We start from the raw sequence: 21,518 nt of genomic DNA on the forward strand, positions 1-21,518 counted from the left end.
GTCTAAAAACATAATTCCACTGACATTATGGGGTATTGTGTAGGCCAGTGAAAATAAACACTAAATTTAATCCACTTGAAATTCAGGCTGAAACACAACAAAATGTGGAAAAAGTCAAGGGGTGTGAATACTTTGAAGGCACTGTAGATGGATACAAAAACCGAAGCCAAACAATCCACAATGTCTCAAAGAAAGCAAAATTATTTCCCATACATTTACACACAAACAAGCATTTTCAATACAATGTTTTTATTAATAGGGTATGGCATTTCTGTATAATCATTTCAATAATTTTTTCAAAATAAAGTACATGTATTCTCATCGCTATGTAAAACGGGTTGTTTTTCTGTTGCTAAGACAGAGTAATTGTGGTCATTTAGGTCACTATGTTTACTTGGATTCACGTCAGACATTAATTTGTTCACTTTTATCAAGACATCTAATCTTCATGTTGGTTGATGAAGCCCAATCACTTAATTTGTATGAGTGTTGCATCTTTGTAAAATTACATCATATGTATATTTTATGTAACCTTATAATAAATAAGCCAACCTTTCAGCCAGACATCTGTGAGGAACATAAACATTGTGTTGATGTTCTGAATGCAACTCCTCCATGTACAAAACGGGTACACTTAAATGAACGACTGTAACCACAGACAGACTCATTAATCCAAAAGCCCTTGGCAACCCTCTTCAACCCCCTGGGACAACTGTCATCTGCGGTCCAGTTTTAGTCAATAAGCACATAGGACGTGTTGCTAGGCTGCAGACATATGGCGATCTAGGGAACACAAGAGCTGCAGCACCAGCGCCATCTCCTGCAGGGGCAACCACACCATATGGCAGTCAGAGCTCACCTCTGGAAAGAGAAACACAGAACAGCATCTCTCAGGAGAAATAATTCTAGATGTGGGATGATGAACTAAGGTAAGGTCATGATAGCAGGTCATGGTGACAAACTGACTTCAGGGTAATTTACATACAAAGTATAGGTTTTAGGACTTAAAATATTTTGTTTGTTTTGCTCATTGATCTGCATTATATACGCTGTGTATACCAAACATTTGAACACCTTCCTAATATTGAGTTGCACCCCCCTCCCTTTGCCATCAGAACAGCCTCAATTCGTCGACGCATGAACTCTACGAGGTGTCGAAAGCGTTCCACAGGGATGCTGGCCCATGTTGACTCCAATGCTTCCCACAGTTGTGTCAAGTTGGCTGGACGTCCTTTGGGTGGTGGACCATTCTTGATACACATGGGAAACTGTTCAGCGTGAAAAACCCAGCACCGTTGCTGTTCTTGACACAAACCGGCACTTAAATATTTTGTCTTGCCCATTCACCCTCTGAATGGCACTCACACAATCCATGTCTCAATTGTCTCAAGGCTAAAAAATCCTTATTTAACCTGTCAACTCCCCTTCATCACTGATTGTAGTGGATTTAACAAGTGACATCAATAAAGGATCATAGCTTTCAACTGGTCAGTCTGTATACGTACCCAGGCCATTGGCGTCGCTTGTCAGTCAAAGGAACATAGATCACACCCATTAGGGCTTTCCTGATGAAGGTGCCGTCACTCTGGCGATCGTACTGTTCTAGGACCTGGCTTCCCCCATCAGGACCAACAGGCAAGACCAGCCTTCCACCAGGCTTCAACTGATCCAGGAGCTGTGTAATGAAGGCATAAATGATGAGAATGCCATATCACAGGTTTTGAAGTAATTATCTTGAGCATGAAAAATGCACACATTTACTTTACCTCCCTTGTGAAAAGACAATGTTGTAAAAAATATGTTAATGATGTTATAATGCTCTGATATACAGTGGGGGAAAAAAGTATTTAGTCAGCCACCAATTGTGCAAGTTCTCCCACTTAAAAAGATGAGAGAGGCCTGTAATTTTCATCATAGGTACACGTCAACTATGACAGACAAAATGAGCATTTTTTTCTCTCCAGAAAATCACACAGGTCAAACGTTTTCTGTAAGTCTTCACAAGGTTTTCACACACTGTTGCTGGTATTTTGGCCCATTCCTCCATGCAGATCTCCTCTAGAGCAGTGATGTTTTGGGGCTGTCGCTGGGCAACACGGACTTTCAACTCCCTCCAAAGATTTTCTATGGGGTTGAGATCTGGAGACTGGCTAGGCCACTCCAGGTCCTTGAAATGCTGCTTACGAAGCCACTCCTTCGTTGCCCGGGCGGTGTGTTTGGGATCATTGTCATGCTGAAAGACCCAGCCACGTTTAATCTTCAATGCCCTTGCTGATGGAAGGAGGTTTTCACTCAAAATCTCACGATACATGGCCCCATTCATTCTTTCCTTTACACGGATCAGTCGTCCTGGTCCCTTTGCAGAAAAACAGCCCCAAAGCATGATGTTTCCACCCCCATGCTTCACAGTAGGTATGGTGTTCTTTGGATGCAACTCAGCATTCTTTGTCCTCCAAACACGACGAGTTGAGTTTTTACCAAAAAGTTATATTTTGGATTCATCTGACCATATGACATTCTCCCAATCCTCTTCTGGATCATCCAAATGCACTCTAGCAAACTTCAGACGGGCCTGGACATGTACTGGCTTAAGCAGGGGGACACTTCTGGCACTGCAGGATTTGAGTCCCTGGCGGCGTAGTGTGTTACTGATGGTAGGCTTTGTTACTTTGGTCCCAGCTCTCTGCAGGTCATTCACTAGGTCCCCCCGTGTGGTTCTGTGATTTTTGCTCACCGTTCTTGTGATCATTTTGACCCCACGGGGTGAGATCTTGCGTGGAGCCCCAGATCGAGGGAGATTATCAGTGGTCTTGTATGTCTTCCATTTCCTAATAATTGCTCCCACAGTTGATTTCTTCAAACCAAGCTGCTTACCTATTGCAGATTCAGTCTTCCCAGCCTGGTGCAGGTCTACAATTTTGTTTCTGGTGTCCTTTGACAGCTCTTTGGTCTTGGCCATAGTGGAGTTTGGAGTGTGACTGTTTGAGGTTGTGGACAGGTGTCTTTTATACTGATAACAAGTTCAAACAGGTGCCATTAATACAGGTAACGAGTGGAGGACAGAGGAGCCTCTTAAAGAAGAAGTTACAGGTCTGTGAGAGCCAGAAATCTTGCTTGTTTGTAGGTGACCAAATACTTATTTTCCACCATAATTTGCAAATAAATTCATTAAAAATCCTACAAATGTGATTTTCTGGATTTTTCCCTCAATTTGTCTGTCATAGTTGACGTGTACCTATGATGAAAATTACAGGCCTCTCTCATCTTTTTAAGTGGGAGAACTTGCACAATTGGTGGCTGACTAAATACTTTTTTCCCCCACTGTAATTCCCATAATGATTTTAATTGCTCTGAAATCCTAATGCCATTAATGATGTAGTAATGCTTTGACATCATAATGCATTTAATGGTGTAATAATGCTCTAACATAATGCCCATAATGTTGTAATAATGCTCTAACATAATGGCCTTAATGACGTTCCGATATAGATGCGGTAAAGGAGTCAATGGAACTGACCAGATTGAATGTGTGCCAATAAATCTGATCTAACAAAGTGGATATTCATCAAATCCGTCATGATATATGTATTGTAACAGGTCCACAATGTGGTTACTTATAGTGCCTTCAAAAAGTATTCACAACCCTTGACTTTTTCCACATTTTGTTGTGTTAGACAGAATTTAAAATGTATTCAATTTAGATTTCTTTGTCATTGGCTTACACACAATACCCCATAATGTCAAAGTAGAATTATGTTTTTTGTTGTTGAAATTTTTACAAATTAATTGTCTTGAGTCAATAAGTATTCAACCTCTTTGTCATGGCAAGCCTAAATAAGTTTAGGAGTAAAAATGTGCTTAACAAGTCACATAATAAGTTGCATGGGCTCACTCTGTGTGCAATAATACTTTTTAACATGAGCAGTGAATTTAAAACACAGATTCAACCACAAAGACTAGGGATGTTTTCTAATGCCTCGCAAAGATTGGTAGATCACCAAAAATATATTAAAAAAAACACAGACACTGAATATCCCTTTGAGCATGGTGAAGTTATTAATTAGGCTTTGGATGGTGTATCAATACACCCAGCCACTACAAAGATACAGGCATCCTTCCTAACTCATTTGCCGGAGAGAAAGGAAACCGCTCTGGGATTTCACCGTGAGTTTAATGGCTGTGATAGGAGAAAACTGAGGAGGGATTAACAACATTGTAGTTACTCCACAATACTAACCTAATTGACAGAGTGAAAAGAAGGAAGCCTGTACAGAATAAAAATATTCTAAAACATGCATCTTGTTTGCGACAAGGCACTGAAATAATACTGCAAAAAATTTGGCAAAGCAATTAACTTTATGTCCTGAATACAAAGTGTTATGTTTGAGGCAAATTCAATACAACATTACTGAGTACCTCTCCATATTTTCAAGCATAGTGGTGGCTGCATCATGTTATGTGTATCCTTGTAATCGTTAATAACTGGGGAATTTTTCTGGTTAAAAATAAAACGGAATGCTAAGCACAGGCAAAATCCTAGTGGAAAACCTGGTTCAGTCTGGTTTTCACCAGAATTCCACTTTCAGCAGGACAATAACCTAAAACACAAGGCCAAATCTGAAAATGGTTGTTTAGCAATGATCAACAACCAATTTGACAGAGCTTGAAGAATTTTGAAAATAATAAATTAGTAAATGCTGCACAATCCAGGTGTGGAATATCCAGAACGACTCACAGCTGTAATCACTGCCAAAGGTGCTTCTACAAAGTATTGACTCAGGGGTGTGAATACTATGTAAATTAGATATTTCTGTATTTCATTTTCAATACATTTGCAAAAATATCTAAAACCATGTTTTCACTTTGTCATTATGGGGTATTGTGTGTAGATGGGTGACAAAAAATTATCATTAAATCCATTTTGATCCCACTTTGTAACACAATAAAATTTTCTGAAGACAATGTAAGTCAGATTTGGATATATTTGGCTGTTTTCTCTGCATACCATGGCTAAATGCTAACTCCCGTTTGTATAAGCTGGTTAGCATAGCTAGCATACAGAAATCGTGTGGTAGACAAAGTCGTTTTTAACTGTAATGCAGTTGATTGGTGATGATGACATGAACACGTATTGGGGTTGACATCCCTACAGGCATTATGAGATATTTGATTTTTTTACCCCTTTTTCTCCCCAATTTCGTGATAACAATCTTGTCTCATCGCTGCAACTCCCCAACGGGCTCGGGAGAGGCGAAGGTTGAGTCCTCCGAAACATGACCCACCAAACTGCGCTTCTAAACACCTGCCCGCTTAACCCGTAAGCCAGCTGCACCAATGTGTCGGAGGAAACACTGTTCAACTGACGACCGAAGTCAGCCTGCAGGTGCCCGGCTCGCCACAAGGAGTTGCTAGAGAGCGATGAGCCAAGTAAAACCTTCACCTAACCCGGACAAAGCTGGGCCAATTGTGCGCCACCCTATGGGACTCCCGGTCACGGCCGGTAATGACAAAGCCTGGGATCGAACCCCAGGCTGTAGTGACGCCGCAACACTGCGATGCAGTGCCTTAGATCACTGCGCCACTCGGGAGGCCCTATATACTGACATTTTTACCTCAGCATAGTGTGAAATACACATAAACAATAGCCTATATGTAGGCTAATTTAACTTGGGGGCAATGAGGAAACCCCACGCGTTACCATGGCAATTCCATTGTTTTCGCTAAAGTTCAACTGACCTCTTTACCGCATCTATTACTGATGATAAATTCAAGTCGTCAGTCAAATAAAAACACTGGCTTGAAAGTTATAGATCGGCCAAGTCCTTACAGCTGTAGGGAGCGTAGGCGCGGCTGCCCCTACGTGAATGGCATCATATGGGGCTCCATCAGGGTAGCCTAACCGTCCATCTCCGACTGAGAAAAACATGAATATTATCAAACATTGTTTTGGTGTTTGGAGAGAAGAGAGAATGTATTTGACAATTTAAAACACAATACAAATCACACGTGGATAATGCATCAGAGGATGACACAACAAAGTTTGAAAATGTATTTTCATTGTGGTCCTTTACTAGGCATACTTTGGTAACACATAACAAAACAAAGGACAGGATGACATTGTCATAGCCTAGAGCATTACACAGATATGTATTTTTTATATTGCTTGATCATTAGCCAGCTTTTGACATTCTTTTTAAATAGAGTTATGGTCAGCATGGCTTTGAGTTGCTGTGGAAGGTTGTTCCACTCAACAGTGCCGGTATATAAAAAGGTGTTCTTACCAGACATTTAAATTTAAAAAGACAATATCAGAGTCTCTGGCTCTGGTGTTGTATTGGTGGACATCTCTAATATAAGTAAAATTATTCGATAGGTACCTTGGGGCTGAGTCAGTAATAATTCTATGGACCCGACCAAGTTGATTTAATATGACCCTTTTCTCTACAGATAGCCAGCCTAGATAATTAAAACGTTTGACCTCCAGATGAGTACGAGGGGGGAGTTTAAGTACAACTCTCACCAGCTTGTTTTGGCTGGTCTGTAGTTAACATGATCTTTAGATGTTTAGGGATGCTGGTGAACCATGATGTCCACGCATAATCAAAGTGACACTGAAGTAGCGCACCTGCCAGAGTCTTTAGGGTGCCACTATCAAGATATTTTGAGGTCCGAGCTAGGAATTTAATTTTTTGGTTTATCTTTGTTAAAACCTTTAGGGCTCACCAGTCAGGTACAGTTGAAGTCGGACGTTTACATACACTTAAAACAAATTAAAACTCGTTTTTCAACCACTCCACAAATGTCTTGTTAACAAACTATAGTTTTGGCAAGTCGGTTAGGACATCTACTTTGTGCATGACACAAGTAATTTTTCCAACAATTGTTTACAGACAGATTATTTCACTTATAATTCACTGTATCACAATTCCAGTGGGTCAGAAGTTTACATACACTAAGTTGACTGTGCCTTTAAACAGCTTGGAAAATTCCAGAAAATGATGTCATGGCTTTAGAAGCTTCTGATAGGCTAATTGACATAATTTGAGTCAATTGGAGGTGTACCTGTGGATGTATTTCAAGGCCTACCTTCAAACTCAGTGCCTCTTTGCTTGACATCATGGGAAAATCAAAATAAATCAGGCAAGACCTCAGGAAAAAAATTGTAGACCTCCACAAGTCTGGTTCATCCTTGGGAGCAATTTCCAAACGCCTGAAGGTACCACGGTCATCTGTACATACAATAGTACGCAAGTATAAACACCATGGGACCACACAGCCGTCATACCGCTCAGGAAGGAGACGTGTTCTGTCTCCTAGAGATGAACGTACTTTGGTGCGAAAAGTGCAAAGCAATCCCAGAACAACAGCAAACGACTTTGTGAAGATGCTGGAGGAAACAGGTACAAAAGTATCTACAGTGGGGAGAACAAGTATTTGATACACTGCCGATTTTGCAGGTTTTCCTACTTACAAAGCATGTAGAGGTCTGTAATTTTTATCATAGGTACACTTCAACCGTGAGAGACGGAATCTAAAACAAAAATCCAGAAAATCACATTGTATGATTTTTAAGTAATTAATTTGCATTTTATTGCATGACATAAGTATTTGATACATCAGAAAAGCAGAACTTAATATTTGGTACAGAAACCTTTGTTTGCAATTACAGAGATCATATGTTTCCTGTAGGTCTTGACCAGGTTTGCACACACTGCAGCAGGGATTTTGGCCCACTCCTACATACAGACCTTCTCCAGATCCTTCAGGTTTCGGGGCTGTCGCTGGGCAATACGGACTTTCAGCTCCCTCCAAAGATTTTCTATTGGGTTCAGGTCTGGAGACTGGCTAGGCCACTCCAGGACATTGAGATGCTTCTTACGGAGCCACTCCTTAGTTGCCCTGGCTGTGTGTTTCGGGTCGTTGTCATGCTAGAAGACCCAGCCACGACCCATCTTCAATGCTCTTACTGAGGGAAGGAGGTTGTTGGCCAAGATCTCGCGATACATGGCCCCATCCATCCTCCCCTCAATACGGTGCAGTCGTCCTGTCCCCTTTGCAGAAAAGCATCCCCAAAGAATGATGTTTCCACCTCCATGCTTCACGGTTGGGATGGTGTTCTTGGGGTTGTACTCATCCTTCTTCTTCCTCCAAACATGGCGAGTGGAGTTTAGACCAAAAAGCTATATTTTTCTCTCATCAGACCACATGACCTTCTCCCATTCCTCCTCTGGATCATCCAGATGGTCATTGGCAAACTTCAGACGGGCCTGGACATGCGCTGGCTTGAGCAGGGGGACCTTGCGTGCGCTGCAGGATTTTAATCCATGACGGCATAGTGTGTTACTAATGGTTTTCTTTGAGACTGTGGTTCCAGCTCTCTTCAGGTCATTGACCAGGTCCTAACGGTAGTTCTGGGCTGATCCCTCACCTTCCTTATGATCATTGATGCCCCACGAGGTGAGATCTTGCATGGAGCCCCAGACCGAGGATGATTGACCGTCATCTTGAACTTCTTCCATTTTCTAATAATTGCGCCAACAGTTGTTGCCTTCTCACCAAGCTGCTTGCCTATTGTCCTGTAGCCCATCCCAGCCTTGTGCAGGTCTACAATTTTATGTCCTTACACAGCTCTCTGGTCTTGGCCATTGTGAAGAGGTTGGAGTCTGTTTGATTGAGTGTGTGGACAGGTGTCTTTTATACAGGTAACGAGTTCAAACAGGTGCAGTTAATACAGGTAATGAGTGGAGAACAGGAGGGATTCTTAAAGAAAAACTAACAGGTCTGTGAGAGCCGGAATTCTTACTGGTTGGTAGGTGATCAAATACTTATTTCATCCAATAAAATGCAAAAATCATACAATGTGATTTTCTGGATTTTTAGATTCCGTCTCTCACAGTTGAAGTGTACCTATGATAAAAATTACAGACCTCTACATGCTTTGTAAGTAGGAAAACCTGCAAAATCGGCAGTGTATCAAATACTTGTTCTCCCCACTGTATATCCACAGTAAAACGAGTCCTATATCGACATAACCTGAAAGGCCGCTCAGCAAGGAAGAAGCTACTGCTTCAAAACCGCCATAAAAAAGCCAGACTATGGTTTGCAACTGCACATGGAGACAAAGATCTTACTTTTTGGAGAATTGTCCTCTGGTCTGATGAAACAAAAATAGAACTGTTTGGCCATAATGACCATCGTTATTTTTGGAGGAAAAAGGGGAAGGCTTGCAAGCCGAAGAACACCATCCCAACCGTGAAGCACGGGGGTGGCAGCATCATGCTGTGGGGGTGCTTTGCTGCAGGAGGGATTGTTGCACTTCACAAAATAGATGGCATCATGAGGGAGGAAAATTATGTGGATATATTGAAGCAACATCTCAAGACATCAGTCAGGAAGTTAAAGCTTGGTTGCAAATGGATCTTCCAAATGGACAATGACCCCCAAGCATACTTCCAAAGTTGTGGCAAAATGGCTTAAGGACAACAAAGTCAAGGTATTGGAGTGGCCATCACAAAGCCCTGACCTCAATCTTATAGAAAATGTGTGGGCAGAACTGAAAAAGCGTGTGCGAGCAAGGAGGCCTACAAACCTGACTCAGTTACACCAGCTCTGTCAGGAGGAAGGGGCCAAAATTCACCCAACTTATTGTGGGAAGCTTTCTGGAAGGCTACCCGAAACATTTGACCCAAGTTAAACAATTTAAAGGCAATGCTACCAAATACTAATTGAGTGTATGTAAACTTCTGACCCACTGGGAATGTGATGAAAGAAATAAAAGCTTAAATAAATCATTCTCTCTATTTTAAGAATGTGAAATGTCAGAATAATAGTAAAGTAGTGATCCTAACTGACCTAAAACAGGGATTTTTTACTAGGATTAAATGTAATTGGCTAAGGTGTATGTAAACCTCCGACTTCAACTGTACCTATCCAATTCACACCCAAGCTAGCTGACTGAGGTTTTTGGTGTAACCACTGAGTTGCTTTGCCACTAAAACTAGGGGGCCTTGCAAGCTTTACTCTGGAACCAAATAAGATGGATTCTGTTTTTCCAAGATGCAGAGAAAGTTTGTTATCTGAAAGCCATTTAGTGATATTGGATAACGCCGCACTAAGGATCTCTTCTACTGAGGCTTTGTTCTTATGGGACATCAGTAGAGCAGAGTCATCAGCATACAAAAACGAATTACAAGAGCAGGCTGATTTCATATCGTTAATGTACAGTAGGAAGAGAAGTGTGCCAAGGTCCTCCCCTGTGGCACCCCACAGCTAATCCCCTTTGCAATATAATGTTTTCCATTAACATCCATCATTTGGTCTCTACCTATTAAATAGGATGTAACCCAGTCAGTGGCCCTGCTCTTAAAACCAAAGGCTTTTAAACTTATAGAGCATGATAATATGAACAACCATGTCAAATGCCTTCTGCAGATCTAGCATTACCATTCCACAGAAATTTCCCTGGTCAACTTCTTTCCTGATAAAGTCAGTTAAAAACAATAGACGTGTCAGTGGAGTGGGACTTTTAAAAACCAGACTGTAGTTCGTATAAAATATTATTCTTACTAGTATATTCCTCTATCTGTTCATAAAAAAATTTTTCCAGCACTTTAGACAGCACACTCAAAATAGATACAGGTTGCACTTGTCTGTTTTGCTGCCCTTCTTGTAGACAGGGATCACTCTAGCAAGTTTCGTATCCGTGGGAACCTCTTAAAAACCTGGCAGGGATATTGTTGAGGCCTGTAGCTTTAGAGCAGTTTAGTTCTCTTGACAACTTCAGCCTGAGAAATGCGAAAATAGGAAAAGGCATCAGCTTGTACACCCATCTTGGAGTAATAGCCTAGGACCTGACCCTACCATACACTCCAGTACAACCGGGTAGCTTCTCAACCAAATTTGAGGAAACTGTTGTGAAAACGGTATTGAGATTGTCAGCTGCCACTTCCTTGTCAAACGTGACCTCTCCATTGACCTCACTACCCAAGCTTTTGCTATTCGTTTTCTGTTTATTTCTATATCCCTACTGTTTCAGGGACTGCCACAACATCCTAGGATTATGCCTATTCTCACCAATTTTGTTTTAAAATATGAATTTTTGGCATCTTCAGTACACTAAGTATCTGACTATCTGACTAGCTTTGTTCCTTAGGGTTCTGTGTCTAGTGAAAGCATCTTCCTCTTTGGTTCTGTTATATTCTAGAAATGCAGTATTCCTTGATTTAACGGCCTCAAGGATTTCCTGATTCATCCAAGGTTCAGTTCTTTGTTTTAATTCCTATGGTTTTCCATGGAGCCACTATATCCACAATGCTTAAGAAACAGTTGTTGAAACAGTCCCATGCTTTATCCATATTTAGACATGTAAGTACCGGGTCCCAATTTACTTTATTCAAGTAATCAATAAATGCATCTTTGCTATAATGTTTCAGACACCTAACAGTTATTATGTTGCGGCAGTTAGAGCATTTTCTGAGCCTTTCTTGTGCAATAAATTATTGAATGGTCACTAATCCCATAGGGAATGACACCACTGAGAAATCTTAGATTTATCAGACACCAATACAAACATATAGTGTCTCATGATGACTAAATATGGTTTGCCAACTCAACCTTTACATCTTTCATTATTTGTTTAACAAAAAACATGACCTATAATTTGCATTGTATGTTGTCTGAACATAGAGCTGAATACATAGCCTTTCAGTCACCGGACTTACCGACAAGTCTGATACGCCCTGAAGAGAGCAGCTCGGGGTCGTCAGCCTGGACGTTCCTCACAGAGGTTTGGACCAGCTCATCTATGTGTTCAATCCCTACTACTTTCCCTGTCGGCCCTACCTACAAAGGGAAAGAGAAGCAAATTACTATGAGGAAATATCACAAATATGATTATTGTAAAGTATGAACTCATACTGATACAAATCGATTCTGGAACTTACCATCCTCGCAAAGCACGCTGTGAGATAGCCACTTCCTGATCCCACATCCAATGCAGATGCCCCATCCATTAGCTTGTCACTTAGCACCTCTAGGGCATGTGCATGCTGAATAAACACCAGACAGCATCCATATTGAGCATTGTGTCATTATCTTTCCTACTTAGAAAATTACAAGTTCTATACTGAAACACTTACCATGTGTGGAGCACTGATTGTTGCCTTGAATCCTATGAAAACAAAGGAGATCATTATGTACTGTATGTAGTGATAGTCATCTATTCAACTGTCAATTATGCTACTTTGTACAAGTTTGTATGCTAGTCAGAATGTATAGTCGCTAGTGAAAGTCTACACACCCCTTGCACAGTCTTCACATTTTCTGCCTTAAAATGTAATCTAAAAAGTGAATATATTAGATTTTTTCCTACAGATCTACACAACCTACTTCACATTTTCAAAATGAAAGAGAAATTATCAAAAATATAACTATACAATAAAAAATTATTTAAAAAAAGCTAAGATGTCTTGATTGTGTATGTCTTCACACCCCAGAGTTAATACTTGGTGGAAGCACCTTTGGCAGCCATTACAGCTGTAAATCATTTTGAATAAGATTCTACCAACTTTGCACAACGCTTAGGTCAACATACACTGAGTGTACAAAACATTAAGAACACCTGCTCTTTACATGACATAGACTGACCAGGTGAAAGCTATGATCCCTTATTGATGTCACTTGTTAAATCCACTTCAATCAGTGTAGATGAAAGGGGAGTTGACAGGTTAAAGAAGGATTTTTAAGCCTTGAGACAATCGAGACATGGATTTTGTATAGTGCCATTCAGAGGGTGAATGGGCAAGACAAAATATTTAAGTGCCTTTGAACGGGGTATGATAGTAGGTGCCAGGCGCTCCGGTTTGTGTCAAGAACTGCAATGCTGCTGGATTTTTCATGCTCAACAGTTTTCCATGTGTATCAAGAATGGTCCACCACACAAAGGATTATCCAGCCAACTTGACCCAACTGTGGGAAGCAACATGGGCCAGCATCCCTGTAGAACGCTTTCAACAACTTGTAGAGTTCATACCCTAACGAATTGAGGCTGTTCTGAGGGCAAAAGTGGGGGTGCAACTCAATATTAGGTATACTCTGTATATAATGCAGATCAATGAACAAAACAAAAAAAAGATTTATGAAGTCCTATAACCTATGTAAATTACCCTGAAGTAATTCCTAATATTTCTAATATTGAAGCAACTCAATATAAGGAAGGTGTTCTTAATGTTTTGTTCACTCAGTGTATATCCATTGTTTTCGTCAAAATTGCTCAAGCCCAGTAAATTTGGTTGGGAATCATTGATGGACAGCAATATTATAAGCCTATTCTCTTTCAAGCTAAATTAAGTCAAGACTGAGACTGGAACTCTCAGGAACACTCAACACCTCTTGGAAATCCATTCTGGTGTGTCTTTGGCATTACATGTTTTGTAATTGTCCCGCTAAAAAATTTAACTATCCCAGGGTTAGGTTTTCAGAAGACTGAGGCAGATTTCCCTTGTACCTTTTACCTGAGATTTGCTCCTTTCATATTTATTTTGAACATGACAAAACTTCCAGCATACCCATAACATGATGTTACCACCACAATACTTACAAAATTGCAGTGTTGTCTTGCAGTATTACTTAATGGCCTTGTTGCAAATTGAATGAAGGATTTAGAGTGGATTTTTTATTTATTAACAAAGGCTTCCTTCTTTTTACTTTGTCATACAGGCCAGTAATGTGGAGTGAACACAATGTTGTTGATCCTCTGTATTTTGAAGTATTGTGGTGGCAGCATCATGTTATTGGTATGCTTGAAATATGAATGGATCAAAGCCCAGATAAAAAAGTTAGAGGAAACCCTGCCTCAGTCTTCTTAATACCTAACCCTGGAATAGCATTTTAATTTTCAGCGGGACAATTACACACATTTCAATGCCAAAGACACACCAGAATGGCTTTCTAACAGATGTTGTGTTCCTGAATGTTCCAATCTCAGTCATGACTTAAATCTGCTTGAAAATCAGAGAGAAGGTTTAAATATTGCTGTCCATCAATAACTCTCAACCAAATTTACTGAGCTTGAGCAATTTTTACAAAAACAATGGATATACAGTATCTTGCCCTAAGAGTTGTGCAAAGTTGGTAGAATCGAATTCAAAATGATTCACAGCTGTAATGGCTGCCAAAGGTGCTTCCACCAAGTATCGTATTAACTCTGGGGTGTGAAGACAAACGCAATCAAGACATCTTAGTTTAAATATATATATATATATATATATATATATTAGATGTGTAGACTTTCACTAGGCACTGTACCTATGGACTGAGGAGAGTCAGCATACGGGTAGTCTCTGGAGTAGATCCCTCGGTCGGTGGCAAGCATGGCGTCAAACACCCGATCACTGCGGATAACCCCATGTTCTTTGGAGTAAAGGAGGCCATTTTCAAAGACAATTATTGAACACAGTGGCTTTTTAGCAGGATATGGGCATCAATATTCAACAGCAAAAAAATAATGTTTGCACCTTGCAATAGTGTGTTTCCTGCTCTATATGCCAGAGGGGCATATTTGGTCTACATCAGTAGTTCTCAACCAGGGGTAGTACCCCTGTGGGTACTTGGCCTATCCCAAGGGGGTACTTGAGAAGACTCGAGACCATAGGCTTACTGGTAAAATGCACATGAGGGTGGTACAGTAACCAAAAAAGGTTGAGAACCACAGGTCAATGTAACATGTTTACATCTGAACATTCCACAATGTTGTGTCCTGCTGAACGCAGCCCAGGACTGAGATCAGTCTCTCATACCTCTCAGGCGGTTGATAAGTTCTGGGTGTGTCTTTCCAGTGGACATCCATGCCATGGTTCTTGACAGCAGCACACCCATAGGGACTGCCAATACTGCCAGTCTGAACACTGCTTGCATCTCCTACACTGGTGGAGCTCCCTGACAATGTCAATAAAAACACACACTGTCACACAAAGACCCCATTGCAAGGTATGCTCAGACCGACCGCGCGCGCGCGACACACTTCATTGTTCTCACAAAGCAACATTTGTCACACTCACTAAGTAGCTACAAACTACATAACAAATAGCTAACGTTACCTTTTCAGAGAATATAAAAACAATCGACTATTGCATAACTCATAAAATACTACATGTAACACTAATATGAGTAGCAAAGCTTTTCCAAATTATGAACACGTACCTTGGTAGTAGCTATTTACCACCATCGATCTTCAAGATTTGGACTCCGTTGTAGGACACTTCCTGGTCCTCACACATGACTACCATAGCTGACCAATAATTTTGGGTTAACATAACTGAAAGCCAATGAGCTCCAATAGAACCCCAGAATGACTTGACAGACAGTTACCTCATCTAATCAGATCACTCAAAACACGCCAAAGGAGGAGTGTTTGGATTTTGTTTAGGATTCCAGCTAGACTAGTAGGCTAGCTAGCTAACGTTGGCAAGTTTAAGTCCTACTGCCTGGAAAATACGGTTTAGTTGCTTTACATTTTATTTGAAGGTAAGACACCAAGATAACACGTTTAGCAGCGTGGACGTTTAGCTACCAGTTAGCTATAATTTTTTAATTCCAATGACAATGTGATTAATTTAACGCTAACGCGGCAACTTGGTAGCTAACAAATAACGTAGAAACATTCTCATTCATTGCTGTTTAGATAATTTCTAATTTGGCGAAAAGCTTACCAACACCTTGCAATTGGTATACCGTCTAACTTAATCGCATTACTCAAGCTAGTTATCACTGAATTGATTATTGAGCTAGCTATCCGTTCATAGAGTTGTCCTATGTTGTTGACATTCTTTTCTCAACAGACTGCATCTGCATGAAGATGATTGACGAGTTCGAGAGTCATGAGACTCGGTCCAGCCGTGAGCTGTGGTCAGAGATCTGCTCGAGCCTGCCTGACGTGCAGAAGGAAGCTCAAGGCCAAGGGGGGGATGATGCCACACTGTTCACAGATTCATTCCAACCCTCACATGTTGGCAATGGCCTGCAATCTAATGGCATGTCTACGAGTTCCTCCTCTCACAGCGCCTGGGAACCTATGGAAGACTCGGATGTCTACATTGCTAGTTTAGGTAAAGCCAATCTAATATCGACCTTCTGTCATGTGTGTTCCTCCACCCTTATCGATGGCCCTTTTGATGCCATCAACACTGGTCATTGACTTTAACTCCAACGCCTGTGTAAGTACTAGGGTGGAACAAAAGCTTGCAGACCAAACAGTTGTCTGTGGGTTTGGTGACCACCACCAATGCTTTACTGTAGTTTAGAGGGTCAGCATTCTTTCCATTTTCGATAATAATAATAATAATAATATGCCATTTAGCAGACGCTTTTATCCAAAGCGACTTACAGTCATGCGTGCATACATTTTTTGTGTATGGGTGGTCCCGGGGATCGAACCCACTACCTTGGCGTTACAAGCGCCGTGCTCTACCAGCTGAGCTACAGAGGACCACTCGATGTTGGATACATGTAAACAGTAGTGTAAAACTTCTCATGCATCAATTCTATGTCCAGAAAGAGAGGAAGAATTAATATGAAAGTATCCGAATGCATATCCCACTGGGCATACACTGGTTGAATCAACGTTGTTTCCACGTCATTTCAATGAAATTACGTTGAACCAACGTGGAATAGACTTTGAATTGACATCTGTGCCCAGTGGGACTTTACTGTTGATCCTATTCTCCTCTTTCAACACACTTCTAAGTCTCATTTTCACTCGGCTATTTGGAATGATTGTGAGAAAGCTGGAAATCAAGGTTCTATTAATCCTAATCCCATAGTTCTTAACATACTATTGAAGTTGAATATAAATCCTGTCTTTCAGAGAACCGTCTGAAGAGAATAAAGGGCCAGTGTACTGAGGTGACTTCCAGGGAGATGCTGCGCTCCCTATCTCAGGCCAAAAAAGAATGCTGGGATAGATTCTTGCATGACGCTCAGAGCTCGGAACTCTTTCAGGAGGGCGAACTAGATCAGAGGTGAGCTGAAGAGCATAATTTGTTGTACTGTTAGAAGTAGGCCTATTAACTTTCTCCACTATCTCTTGACAGCTTTGGAGGCTGAGCTTATAAAGTGTCTTACAGGTCCATGGATTGTTTTGTTATAAACATTTTACATTTAAGTAATTTACGTCATTTAGCAGACGCCCTTATCCAGAGTGACTTACAGTAAGTGCATTCATCTTAAGATAGCTAGGTGAGACAACCACATATCACAGTCGTAGTAAGTATATTCTTCCTCAAAAAAAGAAGTGATCAGCAAAGTCACTGCTAGTAGGAAATTTATTTTATTTAATTTTTTGGGGGGTGTAAGACTGAGATGTCTTATTTAAGATACTCTTTGATGAGGGAGGGTTTAAGACGTTTTTCGGGAGATGGGAAGGAAGACAGATTAGAGCTTTGACTGGGCTGAGTGGGAGCAGACCTCCCGTAGGGGTGGGACGGCCAAGAGACCAGAGGTGTCAGAATGGAGTGCTCGGGTTGGGATGTAGGGTTTGAGCATAGCCTGAAGGTAGGGAGGGGCAGTTCCCTTTGCTGCTCCGTAGGCAACCACCATGGTCTTGTAGTGGATGCGAGCTTCGACTGGGAGCCAGTGGAGTGTACGGAGGAGCAGGGTGACATGGGAGAACTTGCAAAGGTTGAACACCAGAACACCAGATGGGCTGTGGCATTCTGGATAAGTTGCATGGGTTTGATGGCACAAGCGGGAGCCCAGCACCGCTTCTTGTGTGAGGAAAGGTTGTACTTTACACATGTTGTAGACATGAACCTGCAGGAGCGAGTCACTGCTTTGATGTTTGCAGAGAACGACTGGATGTTGTCCAGGGTCACGCCAAGGTTCTTTACTCTCTGGGAGGGGGACACCGTGGAGTTGTCAACCGTGATGGTGAGGTCTTGGAGGGGGCAGGCCTTTCCCAGGAAGAAGAGCCGCTCCGTCTTGTCGAGGTTGTGCTTGAGGTGGTGGGCCGACACCCAAGCTGAGATATCTGCAAGGCATGCAGAGAAGCGTGTTGCTACCTTGGTATCAGAAAGGGGGAATGAGAAAAGTAGTTGAGTGTCATCCACATAGCAGTGATAGTAGAGACCATGAGAGGATATGACGAAGCTGAGTGACATGGTGTATAGAGAAAAGAGGAAAGGGCCTAGAACCGAGCCCTACACCAGCAATGAGAACATGTGGTGCAAACACAGATCCTCTCCACACCACCTGGTAGGATCGACCTGCCAGGTAGGATGCAATCCAGGAGTGTGCAGAGCCTGAGACGCCCAGCCCTGAGATGGTGGAGAGGAAGATCAGATGGTTCACAGTGTCTAAGGCAATGGATAGATCTAGGAGGATAACAACAGAGGAGAGAGAGTCAGCTTTGGCAGAGCGGAGAGCCTCCACGACACAGAGAGCAGTGACATCAGAGGGGTCGAGTGTTGGTTTCTTTAGGAGGGGAGCAACTCTGGCCATCTTCAAGTCAGAGGGGACGCAGCCAATGGTCAGGGATGAGATGGAGAGGAATGGGAGAAGGTCTTTGGAGATAGTCTGGAGAAAGGAAGAGGGGATGGAGTGGGCAGGTTGTCGGTTGACTGGACATTACTACTCGCAGGATTTCATCTGGAGAGAGAGAGAGGGAGAAAGAGGTCAAGGCGTAGGGTAGTTCTGTGTGAGTGGGACCAGTGGACTCAGTAGGCTGAGTGAATGAGGAGCGGATGTCGTCAAACTTTTTTTTCAAAGTGGTTGACAAAGTAGTCCGCAGGGAGGAGGAGTAGGTGGAGGATTAAGAAGGGAGGAGAAGGTGGGAAAATTGTTTCCCAGGGTTGGAGGCAGAGGCTTGGAATAGAATGATAGAAAGCGGCTTTAGCAGCGGATACAGAAGAAGAGAAGGTAGAGTGGAAGGATGATAAGTCCTCCAGAAGTTTATTTTTCCTCCATTGTCACTCAGCTGCCCGCAGTCCTGTTCTTAGAGCACGCAGTCACTCAGCTAATGTGCTGTTCTGCAAGCATGCAGTCACGGAGCAGGAGGGGAGGTTCGAGCCGGCCGGGAGGAAAGGGGATAGTTGGAGTCAAATGAGGCAAATAGGGAGGAGAGTAGGGTCGACGCGGCAGAGTCAGTAGACAGGCGGGAGAAGGATTTAGCAGAAGGGAGAGATGATAGGATAGAAGAGGAGAGGGAGTGAAGATTGCGAAAGTCCATGACCATCTGGGTAGGGGCTGAGTGGGTAGGATTGGATGAGAGAGGGAGATCAAAGTAGTTATGAGACCTGGAGGGGGGTTGCAGTCTGAGACCTGGAGGGGGCTTGCAGTCTGAGACCTGGAGGGGGGTTGCAGTGAGATTAGTAAGCGTATTGCCTGCCATGTGAGTGTGAGGGGACTGGGTGATGTCAAAAGAGGCAAGGAGGGTAAAGAAAGTGGTGGAAAGAAATGAGTTGAAGTCAGGCATTGGGAGGTTGAAGTCGCCCAGTACTTTGCCTCTTTTTGTAATGAAAGGATGTGTGATAACTTCCATCTGTTCTTCACAGTGCCCTGGAGCATCTAAAGCGTTGGCTGGTACCTGAGAAAGTGGCCATCAGCGCTGAGGAGCTGGAATATCTCCTCCTGCCGTCACTGAGCCGAGAGCAGAACTCCACGGACCAATCACAGAGTGGACCAGAGGCAGCCACTCAGAACCCTGAAGAGGATGAGAGTCACACACCGGAGAAATAACTACCTGTTCACTTCAGACATTTTACCAAGGACCCTTATATGTTATCATGTGTTATAACTGGACAGGAACATGATGTGATTTCTTTAACTGTTGTTATTAGGTGTGTTTGTCTGTTTATTAATGTCTTGTCAAAATGGGAAATAATTAAATGACATATCATTGCAAATACTGCAACGGTCCATTGTTTGTCATGTAACTTTTATGATATGCGTCAATAAAAAATGCAGTTCATTGTTGGGTAATATCCCGAAACCATACTAGTTGCATTTTGTTAGGCTACTACACTATGTAACTATGTAGCACCAGAGATGGTCTATAATGTAATGAGCTTTGGCACTGCTTTTAAGATATGAGTCCTATCCAGAGTATTAATAGTTAAGATTAAATCATTATAAATGTAGCTACTATGTCCATTGCCATGTGTATGATAAATGTACTAGGTTCATTACCATGTGTATGATATACTGTACTACATATTTGAGATTCTGTAAGTATGATGAGAGATTCATTTGTATGAAGGAATCTTTTGAAACAAAGCTAATAAACTTGAGAAAAAATAGTATTTCTCTACCCATGTCTTTTTCTTTCACGTTCAGAAATATCACTAATCATTGGACATGTATACATGGTACTGTATAGCTACATTTAACATTCAATCCATTTCCTACTGTGTACTTCAGTTAATAGACAGCAGTGGTGAAATCATTAGACTGTCCATGCCATGGAACTGGACCTCAGTGGTAGAGGTCCCCCCCCACCGGCCAGATTGCTCCTGAATCGAGTAAAGCAGTGAAAAGGTGGACTACTTAAAGGGAGACAGATTGACAGAGGGGACTGATGATAACCCTGGGCAGATAGCCTTCTCACAATACTTGCTTTGAAGAGTCTCTCTTGGATCTCTGTTAAAGTTATTCAACTACAAAAAAGGTAAATATATTCAATGTATTTTTGTAATAAATGTATATAAATGCTGCTTATGTATTTCCAAAGGGAAAGTAGAGAATAAAGGCTGACTAAAACATTATTATTTGTCTTTGACGTTGTGTGCATGCTGTGCATAATAGAATGATTACATTTTATACTAGATGATCAACATGCTGGAATACAGTTATTCCAAACTAAAACTATAGACTGTGTAGATGATTTAATACAAGATCACTATACAGCTTATTTGCATTTCAACTGATTAAAATGTTTGACATGTATGTCAATTTAAGAGCTACTGGTCTAAAACTATTCATTCACTTACACAAAACCATTTGATGTTACCAATTATTTTAATGATTATGTCATTGGCAAAGTGGGCAAACTTAGGCAGGAAATGCCAACAGATAACAGTGAGCCATCGTACTCATGCATAAAAATAACAAATTATGGAAAAAAAGCATTGCAAGTTTGAATTTTGTGAAGTTAGTGTGGGAGAGGTGGAAAAATGATTGCTATCGATCAATAATGACAAACCTCCTGGAATTGACAGCTACTGAGGATGGTAGCTGACTCTATAGCCACTCCTATCTGTCATATCTTTAATCTGAGCCTAGAGGAAAGTATTTGTCCTCAGGCCTGGAGGGAAGCCACAGTCATTTTGCTACCCAAGAGTGGTAAAGTGGCCTTTACTGGTTCTAACAGCAGACCTATCAGCTTGCTGCCAGCTCTTAGCAAACTGTTGGGGAAAAAATGTTTCACCAAATACAATGTATTTCTCTGTAAACAAATTAATAACAGACTTTCAGCATGCTTATAGAGAAGGGCATTCAACATGTACTGCACTGACACAAATGACTGATGA

At 41.6% G+C, this 21,518-nt stretch overlaps 2 protein-coding genes across 2 annotated transcripts; one reads left to right on the top strand and one right to left on the bottom strand.

Moving 5' to 3' along the window:
- Positions 1-232: 232 nt before the first annotated feature.
- On the bottom strand, positions 233-15,316 carry pcmtl (l-isoaspartyl protein carboxyl methyltransferase, like). Its single transcript, XM_041855606.2, has 9 exons — positions 15,199-15,316; positions 14,796-14,934; positions 14,305-14,409; positions 12,138-12,169; positions 11,943-12,047; positions 11,721-11,841; positions 5,828-5,913; positions 1,506-1,675; positions 233-861 (listed from the first exon to the last, which is right to left on the bottom strand). Exons 2-9 carry the CDS (start codon positions 14,911-14,913, stop codon positions 849-851), a joined length of 750 nt encoding a protein of 249 aa, XP_041711540.2. The 5' UTR covers positions 14,914-14,934; positions 15,199-15,316; the 3' UTR covers positions 233-848.
- Positions 15,317-15,417: 101 nt separating this feature from the next.
- Positions 15,418-20,291, top strand: ccdc32 (coiled-coil domain containing 32). The gene is made up of 4 exons (XM_041855607.2): positions 15,418-15,522; positions 15,837-16,103; positions 16,862-17,015; positions 19,545-20,291. The coding sequence occupies exons 2-4, from the start codon at positions 15,848-15,850 to the stop codon at positions 19,726-19,728; spliced, it is 594 nt and encodes a 197-aa protein (XP_041711541.2). The 5' UTR covers positions 15,418-15,522; positions 15,837-15,847; the 3' UTR covers positions 19,729-20,291.
- The last annotated feature ends 1,227 nt before the right edge of the window (positions 20,292-21,518 follow it).

The sequence above is a fragment of the Coregonus clupeaformis genome, chromosome 29 (genome assembly GCF_020615455.1).
Source record: "Coregonus clupeaformis isolate EN_2021a chromosome 29, ASM2061545v1, whole genome shotgun sequence".
Classification (NCBI taxonomy): domain Eukaryota; kingdom Metazoa; phylum Chordata; class Actinopteri; order Salmoniformes; family Salmonidae; genus Coregonus; species Coregonus clupeaformis.